The sequence below is a fragment of the Amblyomma maculatum genome, chromosome 9, assembly GCF_055883805.1.
Source record: "Amblyomma maculatum isolate TAMU_Amacu chromosome 9, ASM5588380v1, whole genome shotgun sequence".
Classification (NCBI taxonomy): Eukaryota; Metazoa; Arthropoda; class Arachnida; order Ixodida; family Ixodidae; genus Amblyomma; species Amblyomma maculatum.
The window spans coordinates 77,142,803-77,170,552 of record NC_139352.1 but is presented as its reverse complement, the minus strand read 5'-3'; the positions used below and the strand labels follow the sequence as shown (position 1 = coordinate 77,170,552).

General features: G+C 45.1%; 2 protein-coding genes across 5 annotated transcripts in view; one reads left to right on the top strand and one right to left on the bottom strand.

Moving 5' to 3' along the window:
• stmA (Protein EFR3 homolog stmA) overlaps positions 1-2,896 on the bottom strand; it is a 31,537-nt gene extending 28,641 nt beyond the window's left edge. The window contains exon 1 of one of the 3 annotated variants that reach the window (XM_084579114.1): positions 2,462-2,896. In XM_084579114.1, the coding sequence (XP_084435240.1) occupies positions 2,462-2,465 (4 nt within the window). In that variant the 5' untranslated portion in view covers positions 2,466-2,896. Of the gene's footprint in view, positions 1-1,075; positions 1,864-2,461 lie in introns of those variants that run through there. The other 2 variants (XM_084579115.1, XM_084579113.1) reach the window with 2 other exon arrangements.
• Positions 2,897-3,119: 223 nt separating this feature from the next.
• The window catches only part of LOC146179490 (dystrobrevin alpha-like), a 28,633-nt gene continuing 4,002 nt past the window's right edge, over positions 3,120-27,750 (top strand). Inside the window, exons 1-12 of one of the 2 annotated variants that reach the window (XM_084579117.1) lie at positions 3,120-3,276; positions 6,498-6,662; positions 9,269-9,349; positions 10,504-10,717; positions 11,831-11,916; positions 12,432-12,583; positions 13,248-13,353; positions 14,940-15,106; positions 18,312-18,436; positions 19,041-19,226; positions 19,282-19,480; positions 24,917-25,160. In XM_084579117.1, the coding sequence (XP_084435243.1) occupies positions 6,557-6,662; positions 9,269-9,349; positions 10,504-10,717; positions 11,831-11,916; positions 12,432-12,583; positions 13,248-13,353; positions 14,940-15,106; positions 18,312-18,436; positions 19,041-19,226; positions 19,282-19,480; positions 24,917-25,160 (1,666 nt within the window). In that variant the 5' untranslated portion in view covers positions 3,120-3,276; positions 6,498-6,556. Of the gene's footprint in view, positions 3,277-3,700; positions 3,828-6,497; positions 6,663-9,268; positions 9,350-10,503; positions 10,718-11,830; positions 11,917-12,431; positions 12,584-13,247; positions 13,354-14,939; positions 15,107-18,311; positions 18,437-19,040; positions 19,227-19,281; positions 19,481-24,916; positions 25,161-27,750 lie in introns of those variants that run through there. The other variant, XM_084579118.1, reaches the window with a different exon arrangement.

Below are 27,750 nucleotides of genomic sequence, written 5' to 3'. Positions count from 1 at the left end.
ATATTTTCACCTCTTTTCAAGCAACAACCACCCTTAGATACTGATTCTATGCATTTCTTTTTCTGTGTGAATTCTGAGAGGAGAATGCAAGGTTTTTGCATACAGCACAAGGAGCCTTTCTGCTTTCTTTTAGAGGCCACATGAAAATGGGGGCATTAATTCCAGATGGAAGAGGAAATTTTCTAGTTGGACACAGAAGACATTCCAGCTGAAATTGCATGGTTTTAAACTGAAGCAAGTTTGGTGGTTCCATAATCCAGCTGTAAATGGAAATTACAAAAGTAGGCATTTTTGTTGGCGCATTTAAAATAATGTTCGAGCTACTCTGTTTACGAATTCCAATGCCAATGTCACCGAGGTATGAAATTCGTTTTTACAGCTACAACAGCACTAGTTACAACAGGCAGGAAACAAAGCGAATGAGTACTATATAGCTTTGCTGTGAAACTTTACATATTCCAGCCAACTGCAACACACACACTCGTATTTTGAATTATGGTTTGCATGAGACATTTGCTATTGCACTGCCCTGCTAGCACATCCCAATCAATACTTTTTTTATCACATCATGCAGCTTTGGAACAACAGAAGATTCCATATTACTTCCTGACCCCTATGTTTATGTTCAATGATGTTCTGTTGCAATGCTAATGGCATACTGCAATGAAATGATGTTGAAATGTTAAATATATCTATGAGTCTTCGTTTTGTGTTTCTTATTAACGTTAACAAGAATATTTCTTATTCTTGTTCTTTTTGCAATCAGAATGAATATGAAAATAAAAAAATCACCACAATGCACCAAATCTATTGAATACTACATGAAATGTGTTCAAGATTACAGCACAACCTCTGCTGTGTCTTCAGCTACTAACCGGCAAGAAAAAGAAAACATACTGCTAACATTCTACCATATAAAATTACTGTGCTGCAGAGGCAGTTTCTGGGTATGTTCTTTGGGATGAGGCTAAATTGCTCGCTGTCACATAAACATATTTGCTAGAGCAGGTAAACGTCAATAACAACAAACACGAAAGCCATCACATTGCCCGGAAGCAAGACGGGGCACACTCACAGTCGTGTTGCTCACACTGCTTGAGGATGGAGCCAACCCACTGGCTCTCCATACACCAGCGCAGACTAGGAGTCAAGAAAGACATACTGCTGCTTTGACTCAGAGCAGAGAGCAACAGCTAAGCAGTGAAGCGCTCATTAAGGAGGGAGGACGCGGTGCCTATGTAGTACTTCTACCATGCGGGATCGTCGGCAGTGCTTCTCGAGGAGGGGATGTTAGGTCAGCCTATGGTGCGGAGGCGTCGCGTGTTGTGCCGTGCCGCAGGAGGGAAAGGAAATAGAAAGTCTCTCTCGAGCTGCCCTTTTTTTTTTTTTTTTTTTCTACGTGGGGTTGTGCACCAATGGAAAAGAGTGAATCTACGAGCCTACATGGCTGTCGGCTGCGCCCGCAGACACGCCGCAACTACGGACTAGGATGACGCGCGGGCTGCATATGCAGCAGCCGCCGCTCAACCGAGGAGTCGGCCAAAGCTCCAGACGGCACGTAAGGACGCAAACACGCAGAGCGGCGGCGAAGCCTCGCCGACGGCGTTCTCGTCGCCTCGTCCCGATCGAAAAGTGATGCATCTGCGGACAGGGGTGAGCATCGCGTTCCGCTGAGACAACGATGATCCGCACTGGAGCTAAGGCACGACTGGGGGCGGGGTGAGGAAAAGTCAGCAGACGACCACCAGCTCGGGTGTTGCGGGGACCCCTTAAAAGGACAGCTCCCCCACCGGCAGCACAGCGCGATGCGGTCTTCTATGCGGCTCCGCGCTTCCGGGCTCCCAGCTCCGTCCGTGTGTATACGTATCGACCCGGCGTGGCCCACAGCGCGGACGACGGCTGCGCACCGCGGGAGCGCGAAGCACGGTAGAAAAAAAAAAATGGTAAAAAAAAATTAACCGCTGCCCAGCGCGGACCAATGGCTCCAGAATCCTGGTAAAAGAGAGCGGCAGAGGCTTCTTTTTAATCGAGGCAACTCCGCGAAGATGCACGATCCGCCGCCATCGACGGCCACAGCGCTCGATTGGCGTCTGCTAGCCGAAACGACAGGAGCGCCGGCTTCGCTCTTCGTTTGATCTCACTTGAGGCCCTTTTGGCTGCGTGACATCCTGCGAGAAAACTAAGCGTGTCCTGTAGACGAAGACAGTGAGCTGAGGTGATGTCGGTTGTTTGCTCTCGGCTACAGAGCCGCAAATCAAGCTCGTATACGTGTAACAATCGAGATGGTTTGCCAACTAATGCTACAAGAACTCGCCAGGGAAAGGTACGAGCGCTTTGTCAGTTGGATTACGTACAAAGCATCACAGTAGCTCATTCCTACTATTCCGTCAATGAGCGTTACTGCGCTGTAGATCAATACGTGTGCATGACAGGAGGCGTGACGGGAGCAGTGACAACTTACCCATTCCGTGACCTCCAAAATAGCACGAAGTTCACTTCACAGTAATGATAGCGCACTCTTAAGCGCTCCCCATGCGCTTCGTTGACGTACTTAAAATGCAGGCAACATCCTCCTTCGTAACAGAACGCGAGTTCCAGGGAATAAAAACAGCAAGGGAGTCTGATTAATAAACACCGGCGGAGACGCCAAGACGAGGCCACAGCCCACTGAGGAGGAGTTCGCAAGGAATGTTCCCACGCACCAGAACAACCACTCACAGCTCACTGCTGCTACAAAATCACTCACGCCGTTCACTCTTGGTCCACGTGCGTCTAAAGTGACAACTTTTACAAGGCGACGGTGTTTGTGCACTGAAAAGATATATCATGTTGATGCCGCCATAACGACACTTTTTCTTCGTTCCAAGCGTTGTCATTTGTCTATGATTGGCTCTTATATGGATGTAGACAAATAGCAAGCTCTGTAAATATTTGAATTATAATAACGTGCAGCGTAGCCAAGCGGCAAAAATAAGAACTAAGGTTTGCTTGTAGCAAGAAATAAAAGCAGCGCAATCAAGCTAAATATCATGATTTATTGCTACTGAGTTGATACATGCACGTTCCAAGTAATTCTCATCGCACCAAGAGATACTTTAGCTGCTTTAGCTTTGCGTATGTTCTTGTTTATATTTCGGCGCAACGCCAATATGGCGTGCTGTAAGGAAGTTTGACGTTAGTTTGATGGTTTAGAATCAAGAAAAAAAACTCGCCAGAACTTTAATACGCACAAACTAAGACACATCGATGCATGGATAACGCTTTTGTACCCTTTCTGTAAGTACCACGCGCAACCGCTCGCCGCAATGCGCGCGCGAATCTCGTGTGGTGCCGCGCCTACTTGCACTTTCCGCGGCCACTTGCGTCTGTGTTGTAACGGGGTCCGTGTACCAGGCACTCGGAAGAGAAGTTCTCAAAATGCGCATAGCTGCTCGTTGGGCGTGGCAGTGACGCTGTTGCGGCGTAGCAGAACGCTTAGGGAGCAACCACGGAAGCTATTTACAATACTGGCTCTGCCTCCAAAACCCATTTGGCAGCAAATCTCGATCAGCCAACGCGGCTCTTCGCTCCGACAGCAACTGATTGCGGGTGCAGTGATTGGCGCTCGAAAGGCGAGCGGTGCAGCCAGGGTGTGCAAAAATCCAACGACGAACTTGCGCGCGTTCGGGCATGAAAAAAAAAAAAAAAGTGTTTCGTTTCGCATGCGATATTAACCTCTAACAATCGGTGAAGCAATGGCTTCGCGTTTGCTCATGCGTGCACTACCGGCCTGAAAGCTATTTTATAGCACACCATGTAGGACGACTGACCACGGCCACCTCAGCACGGTATTGGGATCATTTTGCACACGTTGCATTAGCGCTGCACTTTTTTTTTTTTATTCTGGGAAAAACTACTCTGCTGGTGTGATTGGCAGTTTCGGTTTCCTAGGTGGTTCACACGGACGAGCTTGTACTGGACGAGGGCTTGCAAATAACGCGCACTGTTTCCTCCATTAAAGCTCGTTTCGATTCGTAAGCAGTCAGTGCTGCGGTTTTGACGCATGCTTCGTTTTGGAAATGCCCATATGGTCAACTCCTTTTTATTGGGCGGTCATCGCATAAAATCTTGCCTGCGCTGTGCTTCTGCGAGGTGGCGACAAACCGCATGCACATTGCTCGCACTGTTTTCCAGCTGCTGTGGCGACCAGCGGGGATAGGAAAAAAAGCCCCGGAAAAAATTCCTCAAAAATACGGACCCGGAGAAAACGTCCCAGAATAAAAAATAAAGGCTCCTGAGAAAGTGGCCCGTGGGAAAAAAAGTAACTGGGACAAAAAATTGTACTCTTTATGAGTAGTTTTCACTTCTCTGAGAACAGATGTAAATATGAAGTATTTCGAAATACTATCACGCTATGGTCATACAGTGCAGGCCATGCCATTAACAAAAATTATACCACAAACCACTTTCGCTGGTGATTTCGAGCTCTGAACAGCCTAGAGATGCTCGGCCACTAAGTTTCCACTACCACCTTTTTTTTTTTTTTTTAATGGTCAACCTGCGTCTGTGCATTGCTATGGTTACTTACGTGATGACTGATGGAGCCACTCTATGCATACAGTGTTGCAGCTCACCATGAAGCAATACAGTCTGTACTTTGAAAGCACAGTAAAGATCTTTGTCGCGCAGAAAATAAAACAGCGGAATGAAAACTATAATAAATGCAACAATAAAAGACAGCCGAATCCATAAAAGAAGATTTAAGAAAGGCGCAGTTTATGTATTCCTTGTTCGACTTGCAGCCTTCATTCTGAAATACCCATCGTTTAAATCAGTACAGGGACAGTTACTCAATTTTGAGAGCACTGCATACCGTTAATATATGTATGCTAATCTGTATACTTACCTTGCAGTTACTGGTGCAAATGCACAGTTACACTCTAGGTACATCGCATAAACGCTGAAGTACCAGTTTTTATACGTATACATATTTTTCTCGTGCATCTGCTTTCTGCAATCTACAATTTTATGCTTGTATCTCTAGTGCTTTTGTATCTAGCTGTGAGCCACCTGTACAAAATAAAATGAGGTCCCAAAAGCACTTCAGATTGCAAAAATAAAAATTAAAAACTACAGCTTGACAACTATTTCACATTCAGACAAGCTTACAAATATCCCTCATCTGGCCATATGCTTGACTGTAATGTGGGTAGGGACAATTGATTACACCCGTCTGGGAACATCTTTTTATGAGTCACAAGTAGTGAGTTTTTTTTCTGCGATTTCTGGAATTATTTTTTCCAGAGCCATTTTTCCAGAAATCAACAACCAGCATGTCCCAGAAACTGACCAAATCGTTGCTTAAAAACATTTTTGCAAAAATAGCATATATACAGATTGATTTGTATATATTCTATGGTTGCAATGAACTTCTCCTAGATTGTGGTATAACGGTACATAGGGAAGACTCTGAGCTAGATCATGTGCAAATGTTCTGTGTGCTATCCACTCAAAAAGTAACACTGTCTTTGACTTTACGAAGCAGCTGTGTTCTTGCACAGCGGTTCAAGTTGTTTGGAATACAGTGCAACAATGCAACAAACAATGTGTTCTGTGTGCTAGCCACTCAAAAAGTTACTGTCCTTGACTTTGTAAAGCAGCTGTATTCTTGCGCAGCGATTCAAGTGATTTGGAATACAATGCAACAAACAATGTGTGTAGAAAGGAAAAAAAAAAAAAAGAAACACAGTAAAGCAGGCAGCAGAAGTTCTGGTGTTGTTGCATTGCACACAAATGCCTTAGTGTGCATACCTTGAAAAACTTAAATTTACGGCATTACCTCACTGAAGAGGGATTTACTTCAGTACCATGCATTTTACATAAATACAGATAATTTACTTTCATTATAACTATAGTTAAGCAAATAACAGAGGTATTCTAATGATGGAGCATACACGGGCTCCAAGTTGCTTTCCCCACTATTAGTTTCTCTTCAGTATGTGGCACATGTTTCCACCCGACTGTCCTCTCAATGAGCTGCCAGCAGTAAAGATTTATACAATGTATTATTTTCCATTGCAGGAAACTTCATGCTCTTTTGATGATGACTGCTAATAATTACCCATGGCTTACTCTTTACAGTAAAAGTAAAGGCTGAGAAAAAGTTCCATGACCACATTGGCACAAACTAACCTGAAACTGTTAGCATTTAAGAAGTGTAAATATTTGGATGAGTTTTGCAAGCACAGTGTAGTAAAAAATAGCACAGCACAAAATCGCAAGGGGCATTCAGCACACACTGTCATGATTTTCTGTTGGTTTCTTACTGTGAAAGTTTTCATTGAAACGTGTCGATGCATAAAATGCACCCCATGTGCATGCAGCCTTTCCAGTTGCATTCCTCTTAATAACTTTGCAAACTCTATTCCTAATCATGGCTTGCATTTGCTGGGTTGATAACTAGGAACTTGTATCAAGTGCAAGAAGACCTAACGTGTGGCATTTTCTTGTCTGTGCAGTCTCATGGGATCATCGGGGGTGGCAGGTGAATGGACTAGTGGTTGTAGTTGACTGCCAAATGACGATAGCTTCCAGTCTGGCGGAGGAGCAGGCACTAGGGTTCGACATGGAGTACCCTGACGAAGAGCCGGGGGCAGACGTCAAGCTGCTCATGGCTGAAATGAGTGGGTCATTAGGCCTACCTGTCCTTGGCTGTGCCTTCTGTATTTGTGGGATTTTTTCTTTCATTATGTGTTTAGCCCATGTGTCTATTCGTATTTTCTCAAGATTACGTGCCCGAGATGCCTAAACTGACGTCATGTACGCATTCTAGAATGGACAGCTGCTCTTAGGGCACTAGGAACTACAGCGAGTCTAGGGTGAGTAGGAACTGAGTAAGGTCAGAGGTCACACCAAAGGCATTGCTTATCAGATAATCGAACAAGACCAGGCAAGCTGGAACTCAGGATCAACCAGAAGTGCCAGCGACCAGCAGCTCTGCATGAAAGGCTCAAGTCCCCGCTTTTCCTCTTAATGGACATGCAGATCGTTTTTCTCTGCAATAAAGTTTTGTCAGCAGCAGTAGTCAATGACCATCCATAACAACTTTTGTAGCAGTATTCTTACAATTGACTGAATGAGATTTCTATATTGCAGTCATCCTGCGAATTTTCTGTGTCTGTGTATCCTCCGTAAATCTTGATGAGGTTGAGCATTAAGGAGCTCGTGAGGCAGAAAATCCAGTGGTATCCAGCATCTGTCAGAAATAATGATTTGAGATTTTAGAAGTGAACTCAACAAATCAGGAGAGGGACCAAATAAAGTCGGACCTGCCGAGAAGGCTTCTGTAATGAGGATAGTTCAGAAAATGTAAATAGTTTAAAAAAATAAAGTGATGCAATTTCCGGTGTTAAGGATCAAGCCCAGGCCCTCTGTCTACCAAACAAGCACTCTACACATAGGCCACAAAGGCTTTTTTTTTTCTTTATTGCATGGGAAAGCTTCTGTAAAAAAGACTCGTTGGTTTAAGCATGTTAAAAGAGGGCCCAAAAAGTGTTATGGTTTGCATGACATGATAGCATGTGTATGAGTACTGCAGTGGTGTACAATAAAAGAGAAAAGGAGGAGAGAAAGGAGAAGGTGCTATTGTATTTCACCCTTGCGGTGAAGTTTAAGTTACCTCCAAATACTTTTACCTGGTGGCATTACCTTGTACAGGCGGCTAATTTTTTAAAGATACCGCATGAGTGTTGACTGGCCAGTACTGCTGTGCCAGAAGACGTAGGCGATGACAGAACATACGAGGAGGACAAAGGCATACCCACAATTCCTGCTGCTGCAGTGAGCGTCGTATGCTAGGTTTTTCTGATTAGTTTTAAAGCAATCCGTGTGTATGATTGAATGTCAGGCGTCAATGCCTCAAGAAGATGCCACGCTTGTCTTGCTTTGCTGCATACGAGTATAGTGTGACTAGTATCTGTAAAAAACACAAATGTAATATAAATAACTTAGCATGCCCAATAACTGGTTGCAGTTCTTAATTTTGGAACTATTGTAGAGAACATTAAATATTGGTGCAAGTTAAAAGAAACCTCCCCAATGTATTAACTTCAAATGCAATTGGGGGCAAGCATAGTACTTGGAATTCTACAGGATTGCCCCCAATCAAAGCGACAAACACACAGCAGATAGAACATGGGGCAAGCACTCTCAGGACTCGAGCATGAAGCTTGGTTTGAGAGATTGCTTCCGACAAAGCAAAACAGCCAAACAGATGACACTCATGCGAGGAGCATGATTCTACTCGATGCTCATTTTGTTTCGTGATTTGCACTTTGCTTCAGCTTGGCACCGCTGCACTGGGCAGTCGGCGGTCATGTGATACTGTTAAAGAATTGGCTGGGTGTACAGTACAGTCCACAGTTAAAGGGAACACGCCACAACGCTCTGCAAAGCTCTCCCACTAGAGCTGTTGACAAAATGGCACAAGGTGCGTGTGCAGTAACAATTACTGACTGCTCTTATCCAGCATACATATGGCGCTGTTTAGAAGAACTTCTTGTTGGGCGAGTTGATGCATACTATTGTAGAAACAAGTTGCGCGCAGAAGGACACACACAGGAAAAATAAACACAGGTAGGCGCCCTTTCTGCCTACCTGTGTTTATTTTTCCTGTGTGTGTCCTGCGCGCAACCCGTTTCTACATATGGTGCTGTCCATTCTCACCAGTAGTCGGTGGCAGCGCTTTGCAAAGTGTGTAGGCTATGCGATCGTGTGTTCCCTTTAACAGTCGACCGTACTGTACACCAAGCTCCTTTTGTGCTAAAAAAAAAAAAAGAGGTAAAGACAGCGTGTGTTTGTTTGATTGAACAAAAACAAATTAGATGTATATAGATATATGAGTGCATGGCCAAGTACAGTTGAGGCTCTGTTTGATGGGCAGGTGCTTATGACTGATTTTTACATGGTTTAACTTGCTGAGAATTCACAGAACAACATTCATGTTGTGGCTTTTTTTCGAACTGGAAGGCAGTTACAATACTCTGCATTTACCAAGGAGGAAAAAATGTGCTTTGAAGTGCCATTACTATGTGGCACAGTTTTCTTGCTTGAAAGTGCTGCAGTATTTTCATTGTGGTTACATCAACACAAATGTACACAAAGCCCTAGCACTGACATCTGTTAATGGCAATGCGCCACTTGTCTTTTCAGAGTACACATTGCTCTTATATTGCGGGCTGGCAATCCGTTTGCTGACATAAATTAGTGATACTTGATGTTGTCTATGCAGAGAACCAAAACTTTGACGTGATCCGGTTTGCCTCCTACCGAACGGCCTGCAAGCTTCGTTTCATCCAAAAGCGATGTCAATGTAAGATGGCGGCTTCATTGCACTTGGCATGCAACATGCGCAGAGTGCACATATTTTGAAGAGATTATATAGAAGTTCTTTTGCCTTTACAGCGGAGCTGTTAAAGGCCCGTTTCATAGGGTTACTGTCTGCATTGTAGTAGCTATAGTAGTAGGTGGTTATCACGGATGAAGAGGTAGGACGAGGAGAAGGATTGCAGTAGTGTCACTGGAACGTACCATGCTGAGTGGTCCAAGCACAGTAACTTGTTGAACGACAGCACAGTTCTACGCCAGCGTAACTCCACCCATTGCTGTGGTGACCTCCTGAAACATGTCTTCAGGATCAGGTGCTAGTCCAATACCTGGAGCACACTTTCTGATGCTTCTCAGATCACAAGTCCTCTTCTGTGGCTATGAAAGGGCTACTTGGCGAGTGAAAGCACCTGAAAAATAAAAGGAGCGGTCTTTTTAACAGTAGATATATATGCTTGTCACTTTCAGATTTTTTGCTTGGATATATCGTGAGATGAAAATTTCTCAGCAGCAATCAATGAATTTTTCGTTGCACAGTGGTAGTTGTCCTGCAAGACTTTTGTCTGCAGTTTTCGTCAGTCTCCATTGTTGCATCCAACCTGTGATGCAGTCGTACAAGGAAGGTGGCTAGTGGTTTGTGAGTAGTCAAGACTGGGAATGCTTGAGGAATAAGAGAGTCATAGTTCTGATTTGGATTGTGCTTTGATTAGTTACACCATTCAGATTCCTTGAGTACGTTGAAAATTTGGTTTGGTTTGGTGTATAGGGTCTAATATCCCTAAGTGACATCAGCTATGAAGACTACCATAGTGGCGGGCTCCACAAATTTTGTCATCAGAATTTTCCACTGCAGACTGAAATGCCGAATTGGAGGGCAACAGATGAATGAAGTGGATGGGATGAATGAATTGCGTGCTTCTGTTTACTGTGAAATAGCCTACCAAAAGGTGTATACCACATGACTTCAAAGGCTTAAAATTTGAGACCTGGTCTGATGTTTTTGAATGGTGCTGGCTTGTTCACTTAAAATGATCTAAAGCTTATCGCTTTATCACACCTATGAAATAACGCAGCATGTGGCCAAAAGTGCATCTCAATGCTCAGAGTTGAGGTTTGCTGCATCCTTGTGTCGGTGTGCAGTGCATTTAGTGGACCTGTGGAACCTGATCGAGGCCTTCCGGGAGAATGCGCTCCACGTCATGGACGCCCAGGCTCCACTCGGGGTGACGCGGGTGCGCGCCCTACTGGGCTCCCTGTACTACCAGCTCAACAAGCGCCTTCCCCCAAGCCAGCAGCTAGACCTGCCCCACTGCGTCAGCCTGCTGCTCAACTGGCTGCTGGCCAGCTATGACCCGTCAGTAGTAGTCGTCATGGTGACAGGGGACACTGGTGGCTTGCAGCTGAACTGATGAGGTCACCCATGCAGTTCTTTAAAACGCATACAATCGCATTCGCCATCGCCATATTAAAGGGAGTTCCTTATTAGTACAAACTCAACATTTCCTCCTAGATTCTTGTCACATCCAGTTATAGCAAAAAAAATGTCACTAAAAAAGGTGTAATGACCACTGCTCACTCCTCCATGTCTTATTCGAACAAAACTATTATTTTCAGTTCATTGCAATTCAGTTTTATTTCCCAGGAAGTTCTGGTTCGTGTTTGATCGCTTTGTTGAAGTGCTGGAAAATGCACTGGCGATGACAGTTATTCCCTCATCACTCTTGTGCCTTTCTTACCAAACTATCGTTAATTTGAAGTAAACTGGAATGAGTTCATTTAATAGAATTCTTCAGTGAAACTAAACATAGCGTCTTTTTGAGAGCCATGGCGCATTGAGTTTGCATAGTTGGGGTGAAGTGACATTTAAGAAAAGGTTTGATGGTTTTTTTAATTTTTCCTGCAGTGGGGCCTAGTCATAAATGCTATGGCTTATTGATTACATGCACTGTAAATAAAATAAACTTTGTCAAAGAGCCTCTGACTGGTAGTAGTTGACAGGTAACATGTCTTCCACTGATTGGTTGTAAGGTTGTCTGACATCACGAAGCCACATGACATGGCCAAACTGGGCTCTGTTAAGCTAGAATCGAATCTTCTGGGAAACTTGGATCGATCCCGAGTTAGGCAGGATCCTAATCCACAGAGAGGCACATTTTGTATGGCTTGATTAAGTAAAGCGGTTTTTTATATAAATTACAGGACGTCCTGCACTTAATGTGCACAGTTGCGAGATAATACAGGCACAAATTAAGGGACTAGTGAATAAGCCAGCAGTGTATGTAAATGAGGATAAGCAAAGAGAGTCGCAGGTGGGACAAATTAACGCTATCATGTTACACTATTAAAGACAGAACTAAGCGTTCCCCAAACTTTTGTTGGTGGTTGCAGTGGGGTCGAAGGGCACATAATGTAGCTCTGGTCAAAGTTGTCTGCAGCAATTGCAATCCTCTGCCCTGGTGTGATGCAGGGAGCAGCAGGGCTGCCTACGGGTGCTCTCCCTCAAGGTGGCCCTGGCCATCCTGTGTGCGGGCAAGCTGGTGGACAAGCTACGCTGTGAGTGGGACAGCTGTTTCCCCAGAACAGGGTTGTATGCAGACACATTTGGACAAGCATTTGTTTTTAAGGTGAAAGTAGAATGCTGATTGGTTTTCTTGAGCAGAGTGCCTGCCTCATTGAGCTATTCTGAGAAGCCAACATGCATGGGGCTAACCTCGTGATTGTTTTTAGCTGTGTTGTTTCACACTTTTTTCAGTTGGCACAGCTGTAGAATGGCTACAGAACATAAGGGGAAGACATGCATGTCAGACACGCAGGCATTGCATTCAAAATCCTGTGCAAACATATGACTGGCATCTTATGTTAGGTGTACTTTTGTGTGCCTTTCTTTAATCAGTAAGGGGCAGTCTTAGTTTCTGTAGCTTGCTGCAAGCAGAACCGGTTGCGCTGGGGCTGCGTTCTATAACAGAGGGCTCGTGCAATGTTGCCCCCCCTCCCTTTTCATCAAAAACTGTGGTGCACTGTGCCATGGTATAGTGACCTTGCTTGGCCCGCTGGCCGTGCCTGTCCAGACCTGTTCACGTTGCTGGTGGATGGCAGTGGTCGGCTACCCCTGTCTCGCTTTGGGCAGCTCTTGGAAGAGGCCCTCATACTGCCTGCCTCCGTGCTGGAGTCACCCAGTTTCCATTACACGGAGTCACTGCCTGGTAACATCTTCCACCAGGTAAGGTCAGCTCAACCACCAGCAATTTTTGCACCTGTGCTAAATTCACTAAATTGTCTTGCACTGCATTTTTAGATGCATGAAGCAACCACCTGAGATCGCTACTGCTGCATAGAAGTAGCAATATTGGCTGGGTGGTTGTCTTGCACCGCATTCTTAGATACATGAAGCAACCACCTCAGAATAGAAGTAGCAATATTGGCTGGCTGATTCATTGTCTTGCACTGCATTCTTATGAAGCAACCACCTCAGATCGCTACTGCTGCATAGAAGTAGCAATATTGGCTGGCTGGTTCATTTACAGCAAAGAAACAAGCATCACAATGGGACAGAAGTGGAAGGGAACTCTTAGCAACAGACAGTTGACAACAGGCAGAAATAAAATTGGAATTTTGCAAACCAGAAAGGGAGGTGATGCTTAATTGCCTATTTGTTTCATTGATTAGGCCCTGATGTGTCTTTTGTCTTGTTTCTCTTCTGCGTAACGTAGAAGCTGGCTGAAGCAGGTTATTCATCAGGCTTATGAAACAGTTTCATTTATTATTTCATTGGGCTATGTACGAAATGTAGGCTGAATTTTATTCCTGTGGTCACGTCTCAATTTTATAAAGCTTCCATGCCATTGAAAGATTATCCCAACTGAGACCTGCCTTTCGCATTGCAGCCTCGGGTGACACTGAACGAGTTCCTATCCGTACTGACCAGCGATGTGGGTCCTGAGAGCCTCGTGTGGTTGCCCCTCCTTCACCGCATGGCCAACGTAGAGAATGGCGAGTGTTTCTGTCTTTGTGGTCATGGCTACATGGGCTCTCTACTAAACACATCACATTTTGTGCTGTGTACAGATCTCACTGGAGGGCTTTTCAGTTTTGGTTACTGGATTGGGCCTTTTAACATAGTCTTCAAAGTGAAAAACCTCTTTGTTGAAAATGAGCCAACTTTGATGGCTCATTTTCCGTCAGTGCTGTCAGGTTAAGTCTGCATACCCATATCATGCATATGCATGTATAGCAAGTGCAATAAAACTTGGTTGATACGTTTTCTTAAAAATTTGGGAAAAAAGAAAGAAATTGAACTGTTGAATGAGGTACAATGGCATTAAAATTGCGGCTTTTATTGCATAAAAGTGTAGATTAACATTTATAGACATCAAGCACGAAAAGCTCTTTTTTTAGCTCTCGCAGAATTCAGTCTGCATTTGCGTTTTCTTAAGCACGGAAGAGATTTAATTAAAAATTAGGTTCGTAGAAGGCAATAACGAGCCGGAATAATTTCCTTAGTTGCTTCCGGATGCTTCACCCCCTTACACCAGTGACATGTGGAGAAGAGATTGCAGTGGTTTACAGTCGCATGCTCTTGCTCGTGCTGCGTCCCCCAAACCTGGCTCACTCGTATGCAACTGAATAGTCGTAGTTCTCAAGTGGTTCGCCCCTACGCCCCTGAGGCACTGCAAAGAAGCCACTGCGTTTCTCCTCATGAAGGAAGCCATGCTTCCGCAGGAACGGGCGCCTTGCATGTTGGCTTTCTTTGGTGCTTCGCCCCTTTACACCTAGGTATTGCTGGAAATCAACTGTGGCGAGTGAGCGCCGCTGTTCAGTTTCTCATCTCGCGAGCGCTCATTACCACATGTCCGGTCGATTACAAAATATATTATACGACCACAATTTGTCGAAATTTCGAACGTAGTAACCAAAAAATCATGTTCTCGGGAACACATTAACAAGGAGAAAATTAGTGGTAACTCAAAGGGTGACTTTTACTGCCCGCGATTTTGAGTGTATGAAATGGGAAACTATACAGACCAGGTACATGTCAACGAGGTTCTACTGTATACAGCATGCATGTGTGGAAAATATCAATATGCATATATGTATGTGAGAAAAGTATACAGTGGAATCTTGTAGATACGTTTCTCACAGGCATCAAAAATTAAAACATGGTATCCAAAAATGGCACGGAAGTTACTTTTATCGCAGCACTTTTGAAATAATCTGCCACTTGCCTTGCACTCCGTTCTGTGTCCAGAAACAAGCTTTTCTGAAGCTCTTAGAAAGGAGCCGCATTATCATCACTTAGCCCCATACTCTCAAGAAAACTGCGCTTGTGAACTTCACCCAGAGCATTTCTACTGCAGGAGGTATCCTTAAAAGATAAACATGTGAAGAAGGGAGGGGGAGGGGGGGAGGAAAGGAGGGAGGGGTCATTATGCTTGGAAATACTGAAACACCGGCCGCAATTCTTTACACAGACTGTTGTTGCCCCCGACTGAGACTTCATCGCTGCCTTTGTGCCATGCATGCAAATGCACGTATGTGTAGCAGCGCAGTGACCATGCTGGTTTCACTATTTGTTGCAGTGCTGCACCCAGTGCAGTGCGACGGTTGCAACCGGGACTCGTTCTTGGGCTTCCGGTACAAGTGCCAGCGGTGTTACAATTACCAGCTATGCCAAGACTGCTTCTGGCGGGGACGCACCTCGGGCTCCCACACCAACCAGCACGAGATGAAGGAATATGCTGTCTACGTGAGTGTTGTATTTTTTGTCACACCTTGGCTGCATTGCTTGTCGAAAAAGAAGCAAGCAGTTGTTGTATTGAGACAGCTATGTTCTGAGTAGGTCTGTGACAGTCAGTCTGTGCAGCGCAGAAATTGAGACGTGAATGAATTAAAATTACCGAGAAGGTTTCTCCGGTGTAGAGGAGAAGGAAAAAAACTTCAGTGAGATGCAGTGTTAAGCGTCGAGAATGTCCCGAGCCAGAGTCACCAAGGCCAATTGGTCCTTCAGCTGGTCCGAGGCTAGCCAAGTCCGCTGCGTTGCGGGAGAATGGTGTGGAAAATGAGGGGACTGAACTGCAGTGGGGCATGAAAAAATGTGTTGCTTTAAATAAGAGTAGGGTTCAGGACAATTCCGGCATGTGGGAGAGTGTCTGATATGGTAGAAGAAAGATCGGGCTGGAGTGAGGAGTGTATTGCGATGGGTGCTTCGAACAGTGCATAGTTGCATGGTAGCGAGGGATTTGTATGAAACAGAAAGTGCACGAAGAGTTTCCTTACTGTTGTCATAGTGAGGATTGATTATGTGTTGTTGTGTCGTAAGTAGGACTCAAGACAGCAATGCAGCAAACGACGAGCAGTTCTATATTTTTCTTCCTCACTCTCTCTCTCTCTCACATGCATGTGTACTGCCTGAATCAGGCGATGTCAGGTGTGAGGAAGGGCCCGGACTGACATCAACAGTATTGAGGTTATGCGACGTTGACAGACAGTCAAAACATGGACTGGTCGACACTTGGGTGCAGTCAGTGGACGACAAAATATTGGTGAAAAGAGCCGCCGGAGCTGGAGATGGGGATTGACGCTGAACGACTTCTCGACCAACAACTGTAAATTTGGATGATTGCTACATTCATTCTTCATCCAGCAGGTATGAGGCTCGTCAACATCGCTCCAAACTCTTCGAAGATCCGCAAGCCAAGCAAACAGCTTGCCTGGTACATTCTGCTTGCGAATTCGCACATAGTCGCCAGTATGAAAGTCATGATGCTTGGCTGCCCTCCATTTGTCCGCATAAAGCTTATACTTTTTACTTGCTTCTGCCCTAGCCTCTGACACAATAGCTTAAGCATTCTTATAGGATCTGTCGAAAAGCACTGATCCGGCAAGCCCACGACATTGCTTGTGCAGGGCAAGCGGCCATGAAGGAGGACGGCTGGTGTGATTCCTTTCGTGGCATGGGGCGTACATTGGTAGACACCGAGGAAGTGAACAATAGCAGTACATACTAGGTCACGTTGCTCGTACAGAGCCAGCTGAACATTTGCCTTGAAAATTCTAGTAAACCGTTCTACAAGTCCACTGGCTTGCAGGTGGTGAACCTAGGAGCAGGAGTGGCATATTCCCTGTTCTTGAAGGAAAGTTCGGTCCGTGATCGGACACAGTCTCTTCAAGGTAACCCTCGCGAGTGAAGATACCAAGAAGAAATTCTTGAACTGTTGCAGTTGTGACAGTATTTTTGAAAGAAACCTCCGGCCACTTACTTTAGTAGTCAGTGAGTGTTTATCGCAGAGTGACAGCCACTAGGAGCTTGGTCGAAAGGTCCCACGATGACAATTGCGATCCTATAACAAGGCTTGTCTGGGAAGGCAACAGGTTGCAAAAGTACAACGGAGACATGTAGAATAGTCGCACTGCTGGAGCAGCCCAGCATCGACGGTGTGTCCACAGTATCTTCGACTTGCTGCACTTGACCTGAGCAATCGGATGACTTGCTGACAGAATCCAAATAGCCCACTTTGTCACGCCGATGAAATGTCCGCTTGCAGGTCTGGCATGCAGGGTTGTTTGCCAGGTGAGCAGTAGAACCGCAGCAGTAGCACGAGCACTCCGGAAGTGCGGATGAAGGTTTTGATGTCGGTAATGGCATTTGCTCCATGGTGTCTGAAGTGTGCACACTGATGTGCGCTCACATCCAATGCTCTGTACTAGAGTGACTTCTTCAGATAGCTCCGTCTTCATGGGAAGCCTGCTTGCATTGCCGCAATGACCACGGCGTGAAACAGTCAAGGGGGAGCCTTCCATGAGAAGGCATTCACGCAGATGGTGTCTAGTGATATTTTCTGCACCAGCTAGTACCTGAACATGTCGTCCATGGGGCTCTTGATTTTATCACATTCGCCGACAAGGCTACAAAGGGTAGCGACATACTCATCTCTTCGGCAGCTTGTACTCGGCGACGAAAATGATGCCATACAGTTGTCACATTCACAGAAGATTTGTAGCGCACCATCAGTGTGGACATCACCTCGTCACATCAAGGCATCTCGTCACTGGAGTGTGATGCAGTAGCGGTAGGCGCTGAAGGGAATGATGGCGATAATGTGTAGAAAATGTGCTGACCTTCAAGTCCCGAGCAGTTCAGCAGGATAGCCTTTTCGCCGGTTCGCAGGCGGTGTGGAGGCGCCAGACGCCAGCATATAGTTGTGGAAGCGCACCATCAGTGTGGACATCACCTCATCGACTTTGTCACTGGAGTGTGATGCAGTAGCGGTAGGCGCTGAAGGGGATGGCGGCGATAATGTGTAGAAAATGTGCTGATCTTCAAGCCCCTAGTTCAGCCTTTCGCCGCAGCAGTTCAGCAGGATAGCCTTTCGCCGGTATGCAGGCAGAATGGAGGCACCAGACGCCAGCATGTAGTTGTGGAACGCCGGCTTCCATTGCTCCCACGGAAGGACAAGATGACCAGGAGTTGGCAGGAAGGGTGGCGGCAGCTGAAGACCCAAAAAATTCATGATGGACGGTCAGGAGTCCACATTGAGGTCGTCATTTATGCTAACATTCTTGTCGCCAAAATATGTCATTGTAATTAGGACTCTAGACAGCAATACAGTAATAGACCTTTCTAGCCATTCTGTATATTTTTCTTCCTCGTTCTCTCTCCCCTGTGTGCAACACTTCGTCTTTGTTACAAGTGTCTTTGGTTGGCATTAGTGAGTAAACAGCTGCTTATTGCATATTGTGCACATTGAATTTTGACTCTTTGTACCGAGACCGAGAAGCTTTTGCATGCAATGTTCAGCTTGACCTTGCTTTCTTCTCTGTTATTGCTTAGCTTACTTGAGGCTGGTAAAAGGCCACTTGTGTTTGTCTTTCGTTTTTCAAAATTTTGAGGGGTGTACTGACACACCAGCAAAATTGAAAAATGGGGACGTTTCGCATGTTTCCTTGTGCAGAAATCAGCCAGCAAACAGCTTGGGCACTCCCTGCGCAAGTCATTCCGCTGTGTTCCTGAACGACCGGGTCGGCCGTTGCCGCATTTTCCAGAGGAAGAGCACACCCTGGATCTGGCACACATTGTGTGAGCATCACTCAACCCCTTTTGCATGATGCGGACAACTTTCACTGGTAGACATTGCGATAGAGAGCACTGATGAATGGTGCCCAGTGGTGTTGGCAGAACTGGTCTTGAGCAAAGCCACTTATTTACTGGCACCATGGCAAGATGCCAGTCAGGAGTGCTGGTCAAGCAGCTGTTTTACTTCACTGATATAACTTAGTGATCAAGTTCTATTAGTGGAAAGTTCACAAATTCAGACTCATAGGAGGTAGGCAGTTGGTGGCAACAGCCATAAGCGGCAAATAGTACCAGCCACATGTCTTAAGTTCAGAGCCACTGAAGTGTGTTGCTTGGTCTGTATTTTCATTTGCATCTGTTTGGCTAATTTGGTTGCCAGGTGCCACAGTGGTCATCAGCCATCTCAATGGAAATTTATAGCTTTTACACTGCTTGCTGCTCACTGGTATCATGACAGTCTGCTATCCTTGGTGTTTTTATGGAATCAGGCTGCCAGATTTTGGTATGTGAAAGCTTGTGAGAACTTTTGCGGCTGATAGGGTCCGGGTGTTCCGACCTCTTGCATATTTGTCATAATGCCAGTGACCGAGTGTGCATGTTTGTGCAGGCCCCCGTCTCCGGCAGCCAGCCACAACGGCCTGCCGTCCCTAATGGGTCCATCCATGGACAGTGGACAGGACGAGGAGCACCGACTCATTGCCCGCTACGCAGCACGCCTTGCCCAGCGGCCGACAGGGTCGACAGACACACTGCGACAGAGGGAGCTGCTGGCCCAGCTGGAGGCCAAGAACAGGTGTGCAGACTGTGACTGACAAGGCCACAGAAATGTTCATGGTTGTTCTGTGCAGGGAGATGATGGGTCAGATTGTGCGCCTGCGACAGCAGCAGGAGCGGGAGGAGTCCATGCGTGCTGGCAGCCCCGCGCTTGTTGGAGAGCTGCAGGCTCTGCGGCAGCGCAAGGCTCACCTGGAGGCCCACCTGGCCCAGCTGCAGGACAGCCGCAGGGACCTTATGCTCCAACTGGAGGCCCTCATGAAGATGCTCAAGGCATGTCTCCCCATTGTTTGGGTGATGCGAGGGGCACATCTGGGGCCTTCTTTTGTGTACCCTCAACAAGGACTGGCTTTCTGGGAACGGCCCATAGAATACAATACTACCACCTAGAGAGAAGTTCACAAGGGCGCTGTTGTGGGCTAGTTGGTGTAATGTTGCTCAAAAGGGAACAGCGTAGATACAGGTCAAAAAGAACAAACACGGTGCCTTTGTCGTTTCTCGTTATTTAGCCTCCACGGACGCTCTAGCATCATAGAATGACACCTAGGGCGACATTTAAGGCGAAAACTGTTCTAGCCTAGCACAATGTATTCTACCAATTTCCAGATTCGGATTTCTGTTTTCGTCCATCTAACGGAATGTTGCTGTGAAGGCCATTTTATGTATGCGGAATTGTGTCGATCACGGCGTCCAAGTGTCAGCGCCTCGTTGCAGCCATTCCCTGTATACTTCAAAGCCCGGTCTGTAGGAAAGCATTCAGGCAGTGCGAGGTACAGGGCAGTGCCAAAAGCCATTGAAATGACAGGCATAATGGTGTGACTAACAATCAGCGGGCCCTCAGAGACAAGGTTGCTCTTGTGCAGGCTTGCGGAACAACTCCTTAAGGTGCTTACACCTTGCTGCACTGTTGGAGGATGAGCTTTAACAGAAGCCACACTTCCAGGCAAACGGGAGTAGCTGGATGCTATGGGGGTGTGTTGGCATGGGGATGCTGCAGTTTTTGTAATACAGAGGGGAGACGCTTTCTTGCTAGGATCACTGACTTGGCAGGGCTCGGGAAAATGGAAGGGCCAAGACAACGGCAGCTTATCGCAGTATAGCATACAAGGACATTTACGCGTAAGGACGCATCGAAGAGACTCCACCAATTTTCCTTTAATGACCTTAGCATTGAGAGAGTGAGGTGTGATGATGCAGCTTAGGCGACACTTGGCAAAAAAAAATAAAAAATATTGTACTTTTTTTATGAGAGAGGGTTTCGCATACACTGACTGTGAAGGTTGTTGACAGGACCTAGGATTTGGCAGGCCACTCATGGTTGCGGAGGTGGTAACTAATTTGGTGCTTTCTTTTTTTGCTTCCATGTATGTCTTGGGGAAGAGTTAAAAGGGAGGTTCACGCAGCAAGAGACGACCAATCATTTGAGGCTTGGTGCAATTGGATGCGACTCGAATTCGGGCGGAATATCGAGGCTATAAAATCGAACCTGGAAGATGGCTTGAGGTATACTTGTTTGGCTATGCCTAACTAAGCAGATCTGTTTCATTTTTGTCCTGGCTTTCTGTAAATATTGTAAGTTATGTATATAAACTTCATTTATAATCTCTGTGTTCATAATTCATCGTCCCTCATCACCCTCTTGGAAGCTCTGGTGCAAGTTGCTACTTCAGTTCATTGAAAATCCGAGGGCTGAAGAAGCACAAAGAAAGATTCACTGTTACTATATCGCAACAACCAAGCCAAGCTTTGCTATACAAAATTTCACGAAGAGGTGAAGGGCACTAGGCTGCACTTGTAGCACAGGGAAGGGTTGACTGCCCAGTCAAACGGGCTTCCCTGAGGGACATGGCTATGACTTGCTATTCGCCGCGAGATCGACCTAGAGGTGGCGCCAGCGTCACTCCGGTAGTGTGGATCGGCAGCCGGCGGCGCTCGCAGAAACGCACGCTGCGTAGGTCTGCTTCCGAGTTTACGACTGGTTTGTTGGTGATGAAAACGTGTCTTCTGCAGTATTTCTGCAATATTGCGGAAAGAAATCGCCAATATAGCAAAAGAAGAGCGGATTTTAGGAAAACAAAGCACGCAACCACCAGTCTTTTAGATTTACTTTGCATGTTTCTTGCGCTGTACCGCGCTCACGCGCCTAATGCTTGGACCTGCCTAATGACAGCTTTGTTTTTCTTATCGACTTTTAAACAGTTTGCGCGTGTCTCATGCGAGTGAGACCGGCGAATTTAGTGTCAAGCCCACGCAGATACAAGGTTCGTGCTCTGACCTGCAGTACTTTAGATTTAATCGAGAAAGCCTGGTTTATTATATCGTACTTGACTCTAGCATTAAGCAGGTTAAATGTAGCATTGGCAGCGCACTGCATGGCGAGTTGCTTTAGACTGAGTGCACATCAACTCTGGCCCAGACAACCACGCACAAGTATTCCCCAAAAATGACATCACGCCGACACTATACAGGAAACCTCGCCGCACAGGAGAGCTGATTGTTCACGTGTACAGCGCTGAGTGGATTGAATTTGCCGAGATGCTTTTTGCGGCCACTGTCATAGAATGTAATAGCGTATTACTGCATGCGCCACTAACTGTAAATGATTTCCTGAAACCGAGGAAAGTATAAGGGATTTCTGATGTTTGTGATGTTAATATATAACGGTAAATTAGTAGTGTAATTATTTTGTTTTGCAATGCGAATAAATTTCACCGCGTGAGAGAACTTTTACACACTTGACAGAATGTGCAATAATCAGCGAATAATTTTCAGTAGCGTTATAAAGTGCAAGCTACGAATTACTCGCTGCGAAGACATCGTTATATACTGCACATGGGCACTGTCATGTTCTGGGAAGCAATTTTACAGGCTGAAAATTTCTTTATCACTAATTATTTAGCAGTACGTGACCAAATCTTATGCGAAGTAGAATATTAGGGTTGCTTCCAAAACAGATGCCGGATATAAAATTATTCCGAAAGAAATGGCGGTCATCTTATCATGCGACTATAAAAATGTATTTATTCCCGAACTAAACACTGATATTTAAGCCTGCATGAAGCTGTTTTACTCCCCTTGTCAGAAATGACGAGTTTGCTCGGGAGACAGCACTTGGACGAAAAGGGATTATAATGATTATAATAGGCTACCAGTAAAGTACATTGATCTAGGTGTATTATGTAATATTTAGGGTAACAATTAGGTGCAGGGATTATGTTTCCCAAACATTCGAGCATTTCTCTAAAGCAAAATGTGCTTACTAAAACTTTTACGAATGCACAGAAGCCTTCAACAAAAAAAAAAAAAAAAAAAGAAATGCATATTGGCCCAGATTTAACGCATGAAAGCGGCATCGGCTATGAAGGATGATTGCAGAGGCTGGTTTTGGTGTCGTTTTTTTTTTTTTCATTATTAACACCACATTTACCACGTGGGATTATTTATTGTGCAGTCAAATCCCACAGCAGAGGAAGGCCTTTCGAAACAGTTGTGATTGAATCCCCCGTTCTCGAAATCAGCATTCGAGCGCCCTTACCATTCAGACACCGCGACAGAGGTTTAAAAGAAGAAAAAAAAAAAAAAAAAAAAAAGTACGCGCACAACTCTATCGTGCATACAGACGGCATACTAGGCATAGAGTAGTCTGTTCAAACTGCATTCTGCTATATGAAGCAGTCCGCTGTGGCATATGTTTTAGTAGCTGCAGTATTCCAAACAGAAACGGGAATATGCGATTTCTGAGCGTTTGGATTAACTTCTATTGACGGCAACGACCTGTTTTGCTTTGACATGGTGGTAACGACAGTACCACTTCGTTTGAGACATTGCATGTCAAAGGGTCTCAAGCGCCGAAGACCGCGATGGATGATGTCTTTATCCGAGCATGACATGCTCGATACGGACGAGTATATTTTTTTAATGAAGCATGGGGTTATAGACTGTTCATATTTCTTTTGCAAGAGGCAGATAGGTAAGCAAAACCTCACAGGAACCGCGAAAGAAACAAAAACACTCTTGTACACGCCGCAAGCGCGCGCGTAAATCACTGCGGGCTGGCACGCGACGCGAAAACGCATCCACACTGAGTAGGTTTCGCCGTTGAGCCGCAAGGTGGCGACTCGTGCTCGATCTCGAGGCCAATAAGTGGCCATGACTACAATGAGTATGATGGGGATTAACAGCACAGAGACAAGGGATAAAGAAAGAAGGCAGGTTACTTATTTCAGCGCTGTTATGTCCTATCAGAATGTACCAGCTAGTTCAACTATTCATTTTAACGAGTATGACCTAGGTTATGGGTGCCGCTAATTAGGCCTAGCTAAGCACAGGTTAGGAAATGAAGTCTGAATGTGAAGATACATTAGTGTAATTCCTAAGCCAATTAAGCCTATTGAAGATAGTGTAAAGTCTCATTACAGTAGCAGATTGCTGTCTGAACACAGATTGGCCATAATAGCACAGTTCTAAGCTTGATTAGTATTAGCTAAGCAATGAGGGAAACATGGCTAAATGAAATCAAGAGATAAGTAGCAATATGCTTTCCCAATTAAAACTTAATCTTAGCTATAGCTAGACAAGTCCTTTTTTTTTTAAGCGCATATGTGTGGTGTATGCAGTACTGAGATGCCTCGTTTTGAGAGCACCGTTCTTTTGTACGAGCTCAGCCATACGATACTAGCAAAACATGAGCCCATGTTTTTCCCTTAAGACGTGGAGCATGCATTTTGTAGGAGCCCATTAATTAGCAGACTTGTATTGTACGATGACTGCATGCTGGTCTTTGAAAAAAGCTTAGCCCATCTTTGTGTAATACATGCTTGAATAATTCTTAGCTTCCTCGGATTTTTTTTTTCTTTTAGAAGCCAGAATGTGCAGCCAGCATCTTTTTCCACCGCTGTCACGAGTGCCTGATTGGTAGTGTAGTCAAGCACTGGCCAAACTTGCACACATTGTTCAAATGCCTCTGCAGAGCGTGTGGAGTGGAACTTTATTTCTCGCCGAGAAACATGAACATGCTTGGGTGCTGCATGTGCATCAAATCTAGGCTGCGTGCCTTAGCAGCCGCACATACAGGTCTCATCAGAAGCAAACTGAAGGCAACCCTGCGGAAAAAAATCCAATTTCTTTAAATCAAAATCGTAACAATCATTACTTACTAAGTACACTGCTGTGTACTGATGCACACAAAATTGCAGTTTGTCCACATGCCTCTCTTCAAGGATGCATAAATGGAGGCACGGAACGAAATTTTTTCTCCAGTATAGTGTCTTTCATTTCCTTTGCTTAGACACCAGACTTCCTTTTAGACTTATCAGGCAATAGAGAATCTGTATCCTTAGATGCTTAATCTTTCAAGGTACTGTGTGCACAGTTGTATACAGAAAAAACTGCAGAGCGTTTCTGACCTTCTTTGCACATGCCAGTGATTTCTGTTAGACAAATTACCATCCTTCATGTCACAGCTGGGGCAGTTTTGTGTGTCAGCTAGTAAGTAAGGATTATTTCACAGTGCACTGAGCTTGGCAGTATGTCCTGCACCACTTTTCACATAAACAGATTTTGCCAGTAGTGATGTATGTTTTTTTTCTGAATTCCTTACATTATATGCATATTTGAACCTTAAGGCAACTCTACAGTCCCTCGTGTGTCTTTTATGATCGTTTGATTGATGTTATGAGCAGCACCTCCACTTAGTTCCGGTCTGTGCAGAATCACCAGCGGAGTCCTCGGTCGACTCCCGGCAGTTCTCCACGATCCACGGCGTCTCCACCAGAGCGGCCGCCCATCGTGGCAGCACATTTGCAGACTCCAGACAGCCTGATAGGCCTCGGTGCGGACGTGCAGCTGGCCTTTGGCCGAACGCCCGAGGGTCGGCAGCTGCGTGACCACTTACTTGTGGCTGCAGACTCTGTCACCCATGCCATGTCCTCACTTGTGCGCGAGCTTCATTCAGGTAATTTCCCAGCTGTCTGTTCAGTAGCCAAATCTACATACCAAGGCGACGCGTGGGCTTTGAGGGACACACTAGTGGAGGGCTCTGGGTTAGTTGAGACCACTCGGAGTTCCTTAATTTGCTCTGACATTGCAAAACACATGGAAAGCTTTTTTACATTCCGGCTTGACTGAAACACAGCCTGGTTAATTCCGCGATTTTAGGGTCAGCAGCTGGGCCACTGAGTCGCCCTTTTAAGGTTGTGTAGACATAGGCAAGGGGACAGTGTTGGCTGTAAGGAGTGGAGCAGCAAGTGGACAGGAGGAAATTGGACAGAGAACCCTGATAAAGTGTAGGTTCCCTGTAGGTCGCTGCTGACTCACACTGGTTAGACTGGAATAGCATTGATTTCTTGTGAATATCTTTTTTACTGCATTTGCGCCGAGGCCCACATTTCCGCATTTTACAAATCTCTATCTCTAAATCTCTAAATCTCACAAATCTCTAAATCACTGGAACGCGCAGTAAATGAAAAGGTCATTAAGCATACGTTGCAACTAGAGGAAGTGGCTATTGAACATATACATAGGCTAGGAAAACCAATGGGAAACAAAACTAGGCCAGTAATCTTTAGATTGTATAGACTTCCAAGAGAAAACTAAAATTTTGCACAACTGTCGCAAACTCAAAGACAGTGCCTACACCATTAGCGAGGACTTTTCACCGCGTGTTCGAAACATTAGGAAGAAGTTGTGGGAATATGGAAAACCAAGGAAGGATTCCGGTGGTAAGGTGTCATTGGTGTACGACAAACCAAAGATTAATAGTTGTCTTTAATTTATGGGATGAGGAAAAGAATGACGTGTCACCTGTAACGTCAAATTCAAACAACACAAAAAACCAGGACATCGATGCACGGACGCTCCGTCCGCGCCGCACACAACGTCCAAAATAAGTTTCGCTAATATTAATGCTCGAAGTGTCATTAGTAAACTCGGTCCCCTCGAATCAATATTAACAGCTTACGAACCGGCATTTATAGGCATAACAGAAACCTGGCTAAACAAAGACATCAAAGATTTAGAAATTACTCCCCCAAACTACGTCATTGTTCGCAAAGATCGATCAACTCGAGGCGGAGGCATTGCTTTACTGGTAAAAAAAGAAATCCCTTTCATTACACTGCCCGAGGTCGAAGGAGTTGAAGCCGTTTTTTGCAAACTTTGCCTTACTAATAGCACCTTCATTGTGGGATGCATTTACCGTAGTCCTTCTTCTGATTTGAATGTTCTACAATCATTGCACGTGTATATGCAGCAGTATGTGAAGAGAAACAAGGTGATACTATTAGGCGATTTCAATCTAGCCGATATCAACTGGCACACACTACACCACCGCTCACCTTGCGCAGATATCTTATTAGACATCATGCTCTCTTTTAATCTAACCCAGATAGTAACTGAACCCACTCGCGTACAAGGATCCAGCTGTAACATTTTAGATCTAGTATTTCTAAGTGATCATTTTCCCAGTCATAAAGCTAATATTGAAGTGTCATCTGGCCTGTCGGACCACAAACTAGTATTATGTGCGGTACCATATCACGATTCGCTACCTTCGCAATCAACAAAAACATACAAAGACTACAGCAGAGCTGACGGTACAAGCATCATTGATACACTGTCTCATGAACTGTTGTCATTCAATGAACTCTCACACGATGCAAACACAGACATCGAAATTTTATGGCAACGGTTCAAATCAGTTGTGTCACATTGCATCGCTAACTACGTCCCATTGAAGACTAAGAAAACGCATAAACACAACCCCTGGATAACTCGAACCGTTATCCACGCAAAAAGAAAAGTTTGCCGGCTCAGAAGAAACCAAAAAAGCCATCCGTCGCAACGCACAGTACAAACATTAACTTCTGCCATTGACGACTTGAAATCAAAGATTAAGAGAGCCAAATCATACTACTTTACAAAAACACTTCCCAATTTCCTGAAGAATGCTCCCCAAAAATTCTGGCGTTGTTTAAACCCTAAAAAACGAGATGAAAGACAAACATCTACCGAAGATAACAAACATACTGCGATTACTCTGAACAACTACTTCTGCTCCATTTTTACAAGTGATAATGGAAAACTGCCCACAATGAACTCTAGCACAGGTATGAAGATGGAACCTATAATTATAACAGAAACTGGAGTATTAAATCTATTACTAAATTTAGACACTAAGAAAGGACCAGGGCCAGATAACATTCCTAACATATTTCTGCATCGATATGCTGAGTGGGTGGCTAAATTCCTTGTTCTACTCTTTAACAAATCATTATCCACTTGCACCCTTCCCAGGGAATGGAAATCAGCAAAAATAACCCCAGTACACAAATCGGGAAATAAATCTGACCCCTCGAATTTCAGACCAACATCATTAACCAGCACAATATGCAAGCTACTAGAGCATATTATCTTGAAACACATAAATGCCTTCCTAGAAGTAAATGATATTTTAACCCCCTGCCAACATGGTTTTCGTAAGGGCCTTTCCACCATTACTCAGTTAATTGAATTAACACGATATATCCTTGAGCATTGATAACCAG